Source organism: Momordica charantia, assembly GCF_013281855.1.
Source record: "Momordica charantia cultivar OHB3-1 chromosome 4 unlocalized genomic scaffold, Mcharantia_2.0 BLBB01000004.1, whole genome shotgun sequence".
NCBI classification, from domain to species: domain Eukaryota; kingdom Viridiplantae; phylum Streptophyta; class Magnoliopsida; order Cucurbitales; family Cucurbitaceae; genus Momordica; species Momordica charantia.
This window is the reverse complement of record NW_028275162.1, coordinates 4,227,524-4,240,290: the sequence shown is the minus strand read 5'-3', so window position 1 is coordinate 4,240,290 and position 12,767 is coordinate 4,227,524. Positions and strand designations below refer to the sequence as shown.

The window sequence follows — 12,767 nt, the reverse complement described above, 5'->3', positions numbered from 1 at the left end:
CATACTAAAATTAAAAACAATAATAAAAATATAGTATACTCAGATCGGTAGCTCATGCTTAAATTTTCAATGTCATTAAATTAAGACTTATACTTAAATAAATGGTGCCTTAGGATTTTGGATTGGTTAAGTTTACATTTTACCCATTTAAATTTGCTAAATTCAGATATTGTCTTCCTTTAGTTTGACACTTCTGTTATTCTGTAGCATGTTATTTTAATCTTTTATTCGTTAAATTTGATCGGATTTATTAGTTCGTTTATGAGCTTTTTTTAGTCGTCTTTAGTGTAAATAAGTGGTGGGCAAGGATCCAAATATTTGACAAGATTACTAATATCTGGATTAGTTGAACTAATTAGCTCATGTTGAATTTATTTATTTATTTTAAAATTAATTTTGATGAGATATTGATTGCATCACGTATTCAAGTTTATAATTCATTAACATGTAAGTTTAAGATTAATGTTGATAGGCTTAATCAAGATAAAAAAAAAAAAAAAAATTCTCCAAGTTTTAAGGATCCACAATTATGTTTATGGGCTTTTTTCTCTTTCCAGCTATTGGGCTTTCAAGTTTGTAGGTCCTAATATAACCCATGGCCCATATACCTACAATTGAACAAGAACACAAAGCCCCCTTGATTTTTTTTTTGATACAAAAAATTTTGTGGCACACATGAACTAAAATTTTCTTTTGAATTACTTGGAAATAATATTTGTAAATATAGCAATTTAAAAATCAAATGTTAGAAACATGGGATAAAATAAAGTAATTGCTACAAAGGTAGAGAAAGAAACGTTAGAGAAATAAATAATAGTTAGAAATAAAAAGAATTAAATAATAAGGGAGATAAATTTTAGAGGAATAAAAGTTAGAGAATGATAAATTAATATTTCCAAAAAAAAAATTGAGATACGTGAATTTTATAGAGAGAAAGAGATACATTTAGAGTGAGAAAAAAAAAAGATATATTACAAAGAGGAAGATAAGTAGATTCCAATAATAATAATAATAATAAATCGTTAGTGTTTTGACCTCTAAAATAAAAAAAAATAAAAAAAATAGTAGTGTTTGGTTATAATTATTTATAGTGGTCTTTAAAAACTTTTTAAAATTGTTCAATTATAATCAAAAGTGATTCAAAAAATTAAAAAAATACATAAAAATGCTGCTTTTAGGTGACATTTAATTAGTTTTCTTCTAAAATGGTTTACAAAATAAATGTTTTACTTAAAATTTTTTTAAAAGCATAAAAAGTTCACTCTTAAGAGATTAATAATTTTTCTAGGTTACAATCAACTATTACTTGTTTAAATTGTAGTATTGTACCAAAAAAAAAAAGATAAAAAACAAATCTTTTCAAAATTGTGACGTTCATTGATTGGGAATTCTCTTCATCGTTATATGGAAAAGTAGCAAATGTTTAGTATCTAATAATCAATGATTAGGGTAGTGACTAATCCGAGCATACTGCAATGAATAAAATACTTATTACCATTTTTTACAAATTTGTTAATAACTTTAAAATTTCACATCTTATTCTATTGGTTTTATTTGATTATTAAAAAACATTCCTTACCTAATAGACGAATTTGAAACTTGAAAAAAAAGTTAGAAAATAAGTTAAGAAAAACTATTAAACGATTAGGTACTAAAACATATTTTTAGGCGCCAACCTAACATAACTCAATTGGCTGTTAAGACATATATCTCTAACAAAAAAGTCTTGAATTCGAATCTCCACCGGGATACGTTGTTGTATTAAGAAAACATCTAATTAAACACCACATGCATGAGAACAATATTTGTCTTAATAAAATATAATGTAGATAATTAATTTATCAACTGGCCTATTAGCTCAGTTGGTTAGAGCGTTGTGCTAATAACGCGAAGGTCGCACCTGTGATTCTTTAGTCGGAGATAAATACTTTAACATCTGAGTTATAATACTAATCATTTTAATTTATATGTTTGTTATTTTCGTGATCTTTCTCACAAACTAATATATAAATCATTCCATTTTAAAAAAATGTCTAATAAGTCTTTAAATTTATATTTTAGGGTTAGATAGACTCTAATTTAACTTAATTTGATTTTGGTTATATTTGTTGTAGCTCAAGTTATTAACATAAACACTTTTAGGGTTACATAGGCTAATGCCATTTGTAAACCCAAACCAAATTGAAAAAAGAGTCTTTCAAATCATATATATATGTGTATACGCGTAGTGTGTATATATATATATATATATATATTTCATGATTATTAGTTGTCTAATTGTCTGCTATGTCATACTTAACTTAGTCAAAATTGATCTAATGAATATAATATGTCACATATAATAGGGAAATTAAATGGAGTAAAAGTAAAAATCAAAATTTCAGAGACGCAAACTTTTCAAAATTCAAAGATTAGAAAAATTGACACGATGCTAAAAGTATGTATAAGAATATCATATATTTGATATTCAAATAATATTTATAAAATGTGAGAAAACTAAAGAAAAGAATACAACAGTAATTGAATACTAAATTGAATGGTGTACCATATTACTATATTACTAAAATGTTCCAATTAGTATTACGAAAGATGATCAAACTGAACAATAAAATAATATTACTTAGAAACTTATTTAAAAAATAATGCGTCGTTATTTTTTCAAGAGATGACCTATATATATAGCATTATATGTTGTCTTTAGAGACGAGATGTAGTCATACCATGTTGTTTTTTTAAGGTGTATATATATAGTGTCTCTATGACTATAGATTGGATATTGATGCCTTAATTAAGTAGTTGACTATGTTTAAATTCGTGCCAAATAACATTTAAAAAAAATTATTTTGGGGAGGAAGATAGAATTTTAATTTATTTTGTCAAAAAAAAAAGATAGAATTTTAATTTATAATTGAAGTAAATAAAATAAATTATATTAATAAAGTAAGTATAGTATTATTTAAAAGGAAAAAATACTTAGTAATTACAATTTTTTTAAAAAAGTATAGTTTTTAATAATTATTCATTTAAGAATTAAGAATTATTTTATTTTAGGAGAGAAGGTAAATTTTAATATTGATTAAGAAAAGGTAAATTTTAATAAGTAATATTTATTTAAAAGAAAAAAATTGCAATATAGTTTTTCTTTAATTTATTTTAGTCAATATGAACTTAGCTTAGCGGTAATTGGTATTTATCATCTGACCAAAAGGTTATGACTAATGAGTTTCAATCTCTCCCTCCAATTTACTCTACTAAAAAGTTTATAGGAATATTTAGGAATGGATCTCCACCCATAGTTTTAAATATTCGTCGACACGTGGACGTTTCCATCAATATATCCATGTTTCCATGGGTTCGACATCGACATGAAGGATGAATCAATATTTCCATCATAGTAGAAGAAAATCGACAAAATATAAAAAATATCAACAAAATGTCACTAATATATATATATATATATATATATATATAATTAATATTAATTATTTTTAACTAATTAAGAAATGAGAAAAATGTTAATATGTTAATTTAAATATTTTTTACGAATTTTTAATTTTTCTAATTTTTACTGAAATATTCGTCGACAACATTTTATTGATATTTATATTATGAAATTGAGACCCCGACATTTTCTCGACATTTAAAACCTTGTGTCCACCCACCTTCGATATTAGAAATTTCCATCCTACCCTCAACTTTTCTTAAAAAAAAAAACTTTCCTATTAGAACAATGATGGTTCCAAAATTGAAATACACAGCCGTGTTGTTCCCACCATTAACCCGAAATTAAAACCACATTTCTAAAATGATTCAAACATTTGTGTTCTATCTTTATTTTTCTTTTTCAAATTTAATGCTATTCTTCCAACTCAACCAAAAAACAACATTAAAATTAATTAATTATATTTTATATTAAAAACTATACAATTCTATGTTTCAGAAAAAGCTAAATAGACCCATTTTAGGACATTTTTTCATAAATTCAATCCTGCTTTTAATTTTGGTGGTTATCTTTCTTTTTACTCCTTTAATTTTTCATCAAAATTCTAGCCAGTTAATTAAATATCAAGTTAATAAAATAGTTTTGGGACCAAAGTTTTAGCAAAATTAAACTGAATTTAAGTATGTTAATTTAAAATAGTTTGAGTACATTTATAATACATTAAAGAAGAAAACACAAAAAAGTATGTTAATAGTATGGTAGGTGGGAGTAGTGAAACCCTAATGGAATCAAGAATAATCTTGCTTTCATATTCACTAATTTAAGTTGGCAGCAGTAACACATGGTTTTTGTTTCAAAATGTGAGGAAATTAGTGTAAACCCAATAATTAAGGATCTTTTGTTTTTTTACCCTATAAATACAACGCCATCATATTCTTCTTCCACCCCCTCTATTCTCTCACTCACTCTCTCGGGCAATCAAATAATCATGGGGCTCTCCTAAATTCTCCTTCCGACCATAGATTCAAGTTGGTTGGTGATGGAGGGAACAAAAATACGGTTAACATGTTTTCTCGGTCCGATGTCAGCAAGGGGCTGTATTTGGCCAAAGTGGGAATCAGTTAGCGCCCCTTTGAAGTGGTGGGAATATTGCTCAAGCTTCAGCTGGACCCAATGGCGCAGCAGTGCACAAATCGCTTTCTATAGCACTCACAAAAGTTAAACCCATTGCCTCATTCACTTACACTTGTGATTTTGCCCAATGCATAAAATTCCCTACCTCGATGTGTACTGATTGGTAGCTTAATGAATACAACAACAAACACAGGATGCCAATGGTACCTTCAGATCTAAATGTGGACTCCATCGACGCACCGAGATAGCGCTAAGCACACCGGGCCCATCCTCAACTGAGGAATCGTTGTAAGACAAAGGTGAGAGTGACATATATATTAACTAAAATTATTGAATATCCAAGATAAGAGAAGAAGAAGTAAAGAGAACATACGTGGATGGCGTTGGAACTGGATCCTCTTCTCACCAATTTCAAACTGTACGTTGAGTTCTAGAAAATTTGAACCCAAAATTCGGAGTCATGGTCATCTGAGTGAACATCACATCCGTCAGTAGGCGGAACAAGGCCAGTGCCGTTGAGGAAGGAATGAGGATGGGACCCGATGTGCTCATCGCTATTTCGGTGCTCGCAACCCTTACGCCCTGCATGCTCAGTTGATACTCGCGGTCGGTGAAATCCACATTCGGATCTGAAGGCACCATTGACATCCCGTATTTGTTGTTGCATTCATGAAGCTACCATCATCGTCAGCACACGTCGAGGTAGGGAATTTTATTCATTCCGCAAAATCACAAATGTAAGTGGAGAGTCAATCGGGTTCTATTTTTATGAGTTATGCGGAAAGTAATTTGTGCACCATTGGGTCGAGCTAATGCTTGAGTTATTCCTACCACATTCCCACTTTGACAAAATATAGCCCCTTACTCACGTCGGACCGAGAAAACATACTAACCATACTTTTGTTCCCTTCGTCACCAACAAACTTGAATCTATCATCCGATGGAGAATTCAGACGAACGGTACCATGAGAATTAGCAATAAAAATATGAGCACCATGGAGAGAGAGTGAGGGAAAGAGCGGGTGGAAAAAGAATATGATGGTTGTGATTTGCAACCTACACAAACCCACAATTAAGTTGTATTTATAGGGTAAAAAAGCAAAAGATCCTTAATTATTAGGGTTTCACACCCACCTACCATACTATTAACATACTCTTTTTTGTTTTCTTCTTTAGTTATAAATGTACTCACATGGGTGTGGGACATGGACATTCCTTCTTTTTATTAATTGATTTGAAATTCCCCGCTCTAATTTCAAATATATATACATACATTTTATCTGTCAATATTAGAGGTGAGAAATCCAACTCACTATTCTTTTTATCAAAAATAAGTACGTTAAGCAGTCGAACTATACCCAGGTTTCGGATCCAAATATGTTACTATATGCTAAATTGTATGAATTCAACAAATTTATTTATGGGGCAAGTAATATATTTTTCTCATTAAATTGAAACATAAAAGCATTTTCAAACTCAATTAATAAAGTTTATTTTGACATTACCATATCACCATTTCGACAATTGTTTAACCTTTTGTCATAATAAAATTTGATTTAAGAAATTCAATACACGAAAATTAAAAAATGATAAAAACACGACTAATAACAAAATAAATAATTTTATATCATTAAATGACCTATTAGCTAACATGAGGCGTGAGGGTAAGGAACAATATCAGATTTATATAATTTTTTTGCTTCTTTGTTAATACAACACATTTTATAAAATATATATATATATATTTGTTATATGTGAAATCATAAGAGTAGATCATATAATTGTACGAGTTTTACAATTAATTGAATTTATGGCAAGTTATGATTGATTATACATTTTAAAAATCATTCATATTAATATATTATATTAAAAAGCATTATTAATAAAAAGAACTCATTTCTTTAGTTTTTTTTTTTTTTTTATAAATCATAATGTTCTCCATCCCCGCCATAACCTATTTGATCTCTACTCATAATTTGAGGAATATTATGATGTTCACATTATCATAGTCATAGCCAATTAACAGCTAACCAAGAAATTAAATTACCGCAAATTTCTATAAAGAAAAATACTTGGTTCCTTGAAGTTTAGGAGAAAATTCTTCTTTTTGAATTTTTGCATACTGTTCCACCTTAATTTTAAAGAGCTAATTGTCACGTCTCTTTGATGAAATCATACCCATACGCTTTAATTTAATTAGAGAAGAAAAGTTTGAGGCCTGAGCATGAGGATAAGGACGTAGGAAGTTTTATGGAAATTTCTTTTTGGAAGAAGACTAAAATATTCTTGTAATTGTTTGTAATTAATGATTTATAAGGGAGGGGAGGGAAGTTTGCTTAAATGTGTAGGACTTGCTTTATGAGTGTAGTAATGGGAGATTCCAATTTTGCAAATTCATAAACCACATCACGTGGTGGTTAGGTTGTCAATTTTACTTTCAATTTTTTCTTGTTTACTAATATGTATTTGAGAAGAGCATTGTGCTAAAGATTGTGAGTTCGAGATTATCCTCACTTCCCCACTAACAAACATATAAAACGGTGTCGTCCTACTAATACCCAATTAAACTAAGTGAAAGAAATTAAATAAGCTAAAACGTTGTGATCATTTCTACCAACTTGGTATTTACTGAAACCACGTTGTACTTGTAACATTATTGTGTAGTGTGTTTGAGTGGTTGTTTGGTTACTTTCTATAAAAATCATACTTCACCAAAACCCACGTAATCTTGTCTTGCCATCTGTGGATAAAACTTGTAGTAGGAATAGCCTACACCAGCTCAAGCTTTACCTGGACCCAATGTGAACCGTACGTGCTCAAATGTTTCGAGCAAATGCCGTTGGACCCAGTGGAAACACCCCCCCCCCCCCCCCCCCCCCCAAACCATTCGAGCTGTGCTACTACGCTTTGGTCTCGGTTCCTCAAATCACGCTCCTCTTCGACGCTCGTGGAGAGCTGCCACTGGAAATCCACCAAATCCTTATTAGACTCGAACCAGAAGATTCAGGCACCATTTACTGCCTTTCCATAGTGCCAGCGACTCCAAATTTCGGGGTTCAAATTCTGGGTTCCATTGCCCACTCTGGACTCAACGCCCAGTTTGACATTGGAGACAGGAAGATCCACTTCCAACGCCATCCTCGCCTCTGCTCTGAAATCTGAATCATCGATCAAGAATGTTCTAAGTTTGCTTTGCTATAAGATCTGATATGGGTTGATCTTCTCCTTCAATAACTTACGGTTTGCTGTTGACCGTTGTGTGTGTCTCGTGAGCTACTGCTAATTTTTAGTTTATATGTACTGTCACCCTTAGCTTGTGGTCGTATTCGAAAGGCATTCTAGCAGCGGACTTGCTGACCCTCTTCCCATCTCCTCACCGACTGAGAATATCAACTGAGCATGCACGGCCTAAGGGTTGGGAGCACCCAGATTGCACTGAGCTACGGGTCTTCAATAACTTTCTTCTGTGTGTCGTGTGAATTACCATGGAGCTATACTCGTTTTGGTGTTTGTGTCTTGTTTTAGAAAGTAATAAAAATTATGACATATATTTAAGTTTAGGGTTACAAATTTAAATTTATTAAAAAAATATATTCCATAATATAAACGTAATTTAACCTAGAGTTTTTTATGACATATATTTAAGTCTAGGGTTACAAATTTAAATTTATTAAAAAAATATATTCCATAATATAAACGTAATTTAACATATTTTGAAAAAAAAAACTCAATTAGACATAAAAGTTAAAATTACTTATTTTAAATGAAAACAAAAACTTTTTTTAAAAAACTTATTTAACTATCTTTGTTTTCAATGTCCCAAATTTTTTAGTTACAAACCCTTCATTTCAATTTTCCTTTTGTAAATTGAAAAGTTAAAGCATGGTCAGAACATTATTTTAATACTTAAACAAAAACTTAATTATATTTTTTTTTTCACATATCTAGTTGAGGAAACTTTTTTTTTTTCTTCTAGGGAAGGTAAGAGAAATTTTTAATTCTTCCATCTCATCCAAAACTAAAATTCAATAAGTTTATTTATGGGACAAGTAATATGTTTGTTTCATTAATTGTAAAAACATTTGCAAACTCAATTAATAATATTTATTTTGACATTACCATCATCATTTTATTAAAGTTTTGTGAATTTAATACACGAATGCTAAAATTGAAACTTTTAAAATATTTCGGGTTAAATTGGAAACAAAATATGACAGAAAACAAAGTATAATTTTTTGGATCAACAAATGGCCTATTAGCTCAGTTGGTTAGAGCGTCGTGCTAATAACGCGAAGGTCGCAGGTTCGACACCTGCATGGGCCATATTTTTTTGTTATTTTCTAACTTTTTCCAATGCAATACCTTTTTGACGAGTTCTAATTCTATACCAAATCTTATAAATACATACATATATGCATTCTTTGGATTTTTGGATACCTTTTCTATCTGCAATTATATCATGAGAAACAGTTTTCAACTCATTGAAATATAATATTGAAGCACCCCTTAATAAAATTATGTGATCCCTTTATTTTATATGACATAGAAAGATGAGTAAAGAAAAGAAAATATTTCAAATTTGAATTACAAATGGGTTTTACTTTTCAATTTCCATCATCGTAGCAGTTATGATTCCAAACTATACAATTTCCATCATCGTAGCAGTTATGATTCCAAACTATACAAGTTTTCATGAGCTACAACTCTCAGTTGGTTCATCAATATCAATAGTTTCATTTTTAGTCCAAATTAATCACCATAGCCAAATCTTGTTTGTGAAATGTCTACTTTATTAAATTTAATAACACCTGATATGTTGGTCAAATCTTTCCCTGCTGCATTACAAAGACAGACAGACCGACCTGTAATTTCTCATCTTCTAAGTATCATCTTTGTATGTTAGTTCTACTCGTCGTAATTTCGTTCATAATAGCCATCATTGACGATTAGACCACGAAATTGTTGCTTTCCCAACTTGTTTTAGATATCGTCCACCTATCTTTCAGTTATTTCTAGAGATTAACAAGCAGATTGTTAAGTTGATGAAGAGCGAAATTTTGTATGATCTTGTGGTATAGCAATACTTTTATCAGAGAATGAAGGCAGATAATTAGAATATATCTATTATTGTACGTCATATGACAAGGTCGACGAAAAAATTATGCAGAGCAACTAGGCTAATGAAGAAAATCAAAATTTGGCATAATCGAAGACCCTGAAAAACTCACCTCACATAAGCACATGAGAACTGAACTGTTACCCAGATCCATAGTTTACATCTGGTTTAGCTGCAACCGACGAAAATGGAACTTCAATTCTCTCTTTCACGATGCATCGAGCCTCCCCATTTTCCGTTACAAGGATTTTACCTGGAGGACATTCATTATATGATCCATTGCCTCCAGCTGCAGACTGTCGAAATAGGTTCAAAACCTTCAAAGCAGCAACTTTCTTCACAAACTTTGGTCTAAAACCAGACAAGTGCAGTATGGATACTATACCAACAATGGTAATCACTGATTTTGCAGCTATACTAACCAACGATCCCAATCCATTCCTCGAGTTCCCGGAATCGGTTTTTGAGCGTTTTCTTTCTGATTCATTGGGTTCCTTTGTAGCTTTATTTGTCGCAGCATCGGTTAGCCCATTACTCACAGACTTGTGTCCAGAAGGGAAGGGATGTAAGTAGCTTGCATATGGAGGAAGCATTAGATCCCGGTTGTACTGCACTGTCTCCCCAGCAAAAGCTGAAGCCTCATGTATCGCTTGCAAAGCCACCCCTTTGTACTTCTTCAGACTATCTAGTAAAATCTTGCGACTATGCTCGATCTCGGAAAGGGCAGCTTCTTTCTCGTACCTCTGTCGTTGTTGTAAATCCTGCAAATCAGAAGATAGAAGTATTAGAAGGTTTAAATGCATGCTTCCAGTACATTACAATGTTCTATGAAATAATATTTCCTCCATGCTACAAACGTTGTAGCACCGACCCTAAATCTAGTCTCGCTCCAGGTCCATTATATTGGACATACACATTTTATGGTTGTCCCACTTCAGATTCTTGTTGAAAATGGCTTCTAAAACTACAAATTAAAGGTAGAGAATATGGATGGTCAAAATTAAGAGATAAATTTACAGCTTCTGCTGCAGGTGCTTGAATTGAGCCAAAAAGAGACCACGCCAAACTTGGAAACATTTAGCCACCAGAAGGAAATCCAGACTTGCGCGAAAGAGCTTTTCCGCGAATCATGATAGGACAATCGGCACGGCAGTAAATGGAGTTATCTACCTAATTTTGTTAAATTACTCGTTTTCTTGTTTTTCTATGGAGCTAGGTGGAGAGCTTTCTTATTAGTCCCCTTTGATGCTTTCGTGTAAACCTATCCTCACTCTCCTTGTACTTTTTGGATTTTTAATATACAGAACCTTTCCAATATCTATATGTGGGCAATCTCACCAAAAGTTTAACACTCACACTAGATTTGATTGACAGTAAAGGACCAGGTTTCTGAGAATTTGATAAACTTAGAAACTAAATATACACAATTCAAAAAAAAAAAAAAAGATGGAATCGAGCACACTGTGTCGATGACAACGCAGAGAAATCGTGCCCAGGAGAAATAGTCGTAATGAGCACAAGCTCACATGGGCAAGTGCATACACACCTCAGAATAAATAACAGCTGGGTAAATAACTGATACTGACTCATTGAAAAACAGAGCTCCAAGCAATATCAATAAAGATGCCAGTGAAGTGGGGTGTTGCGTTTGAACAAACCCATAAGGTTGCATAACTTGAAGAACCAAATCCATCAGCTACAACAGGCCAGCTACTCGCATCATTAGCAAATGAATGAAATAAGCTGTTCAAATTGAGGAAGAATCATGCTGCCCATTCATTTTTTAGCAGTATAAAACACGTTGATCTTTTGTATATAAATGCAAGCTTCCAGACTACTAGCTAGCATACGTTTAGGAACAGTTTCAATCTTCCAAACTGGCATTGGGTGCGCAAAATCTTCCAGAATAATGGGATGGGCCATGACCATAATGTAAAGACTGTGGTGACACTCCATTCATCCGAAAAAAAAAAAAAAAAAACTCTCTACAGGTCTCTTAGCATTTCCTTTTTACAGTATTTCAGAACTATATAATCCATTCTACTAGAGCAACTTAGAGTTGTCGATCAACAGAATCAACCAGGTCTTCATCAATCCAACAAGGTGCAGAAAATTTCAACATTATCATTGCGAAAATGAAAACGACAAAGAAAGTCGACTAAATCGAAACATGTCCTTCAATCTTCATTCATGAAAATCGATTCAAGGTTATCAAATTCGAGGGCACAAACCTGCAAGGAAGAGAGCTGATTCTCAAGAGACTCGAGCGCATCGCAGACATTCAAAAGTCTCACCGCTTCCTCATCTTCCTCATCGGCCTCAGTCCGCCGTGGACCAGTGCCGCCATATCCGGCACCCCCATTTTCACCCTCGGCGGACCGATCATCCCGGGAATTAACCGTCAAACTCGCGGTGGTGGCGGTGTTAACGGAGCTTCTAATCTTCAGCCTGAGCTCCGTTGCTCTGGCCAAAATTATAGCCGTGCTATGTTCTTCCATCTTCCCCCAACCGAAGAGGGGTTTTGAGGAACGATAATGGGGAATTAGGGTTTGTTCAGAAAGTGGGGATGGGGTACCAAATCAAATCAAATCGATGAAAATGGAGGAAATGGTCTCACAGAACGGCCAAGCCATGACTCTGTGGCGGGTGCTTCTTTGTTGGGATTCGACTTTCGAGGCCGATTTTTTCCCTCTCTCTCTCTCTCTCTCTCTTCACAAATTGTATATTATATTATGGTTTTATGAAAAACAGTTACGGTAGTTTGTTCACTTCAATTTCATACTTCTTTTTAGTGATTTAATTTCAATTACATTTGCGTTTTCAAAAATAATAAATAAATAAATAATCAAGATAATTGACATATATCTCCGACGGATTGTGAGTTCTACCCCACTCCCACATGTTGTACTAAAAGAAAAAGTAATAAATAAAAATCAACTACATTCTCATACTCATTACTAATGAGTTTCATTTATTTATATAAAATATGGTTTTGTCGAGATTCAAATATAGTCTTATATTGATCAATAGTTCAACGATTAAAGGCACCTAAGTCTGACTAGAAGGTCGTGAATT

General features: G+C 32.3%; 1 protein-coding gene, 1 long non-coding RNA gene and 1 other non-coding gene across 3 annotated transcripts; 1 reads left to right on the top strand and 2 right to left on the bottom strand.

The window, feature by feature from the left end:
• Positions 1-4,225: 4,225 nt before the first annotated feature.
• Positions 4,226-5,818, bottom strand: LOC148211670 (uncharacterized). The gene is made up of 2 exons (XR_015790178.1): positions 4,950-5,818; positions 4,226-4,851 (listed from the first exon to the last, which is right to left on the bottom strand). It is a non-coding gene; the product is annotated as an uncharacterized LOC148211670 (long non-coding RNA).
• A 3,007-nt stretch (positions 5,819-8,825) lies between these two features.
• On the top strand, positions 8,826-8,899 carry TRNAI-AAU (transfer RNA isoleucine (anticodon AAU)). Its single transcript has one exon. It is a non-coding gene; the product is annotated as a tRNA-Ile (tRNA).
• A 761-nt stretch (positions 8,900-9,660) lies between these two features.
• Positions 9,661-12,409, bottom strand: LOC111007841 (plastid division protein PDV2). The gene is made up of 2 exons (XM_088122412.1): positions 11,924-12,409; positions 9,661-10,453 (listed from the first exon to the last, which is right to left on the bottom strand). Exons 1-2 carry the CDS (start codon positions 12,188-12,190, stop codon positions 9,833-9,835), a joined length of 888 nt encoding a protein of 295 aa, XP_087978538.1. The 5' UTR covers positions 12,191-12,409; the 3' UTR covers positions 9,661-9,832.
• Between the last annotated feature and the right edge of the window lie 358 nt (positions 12,410-12,767).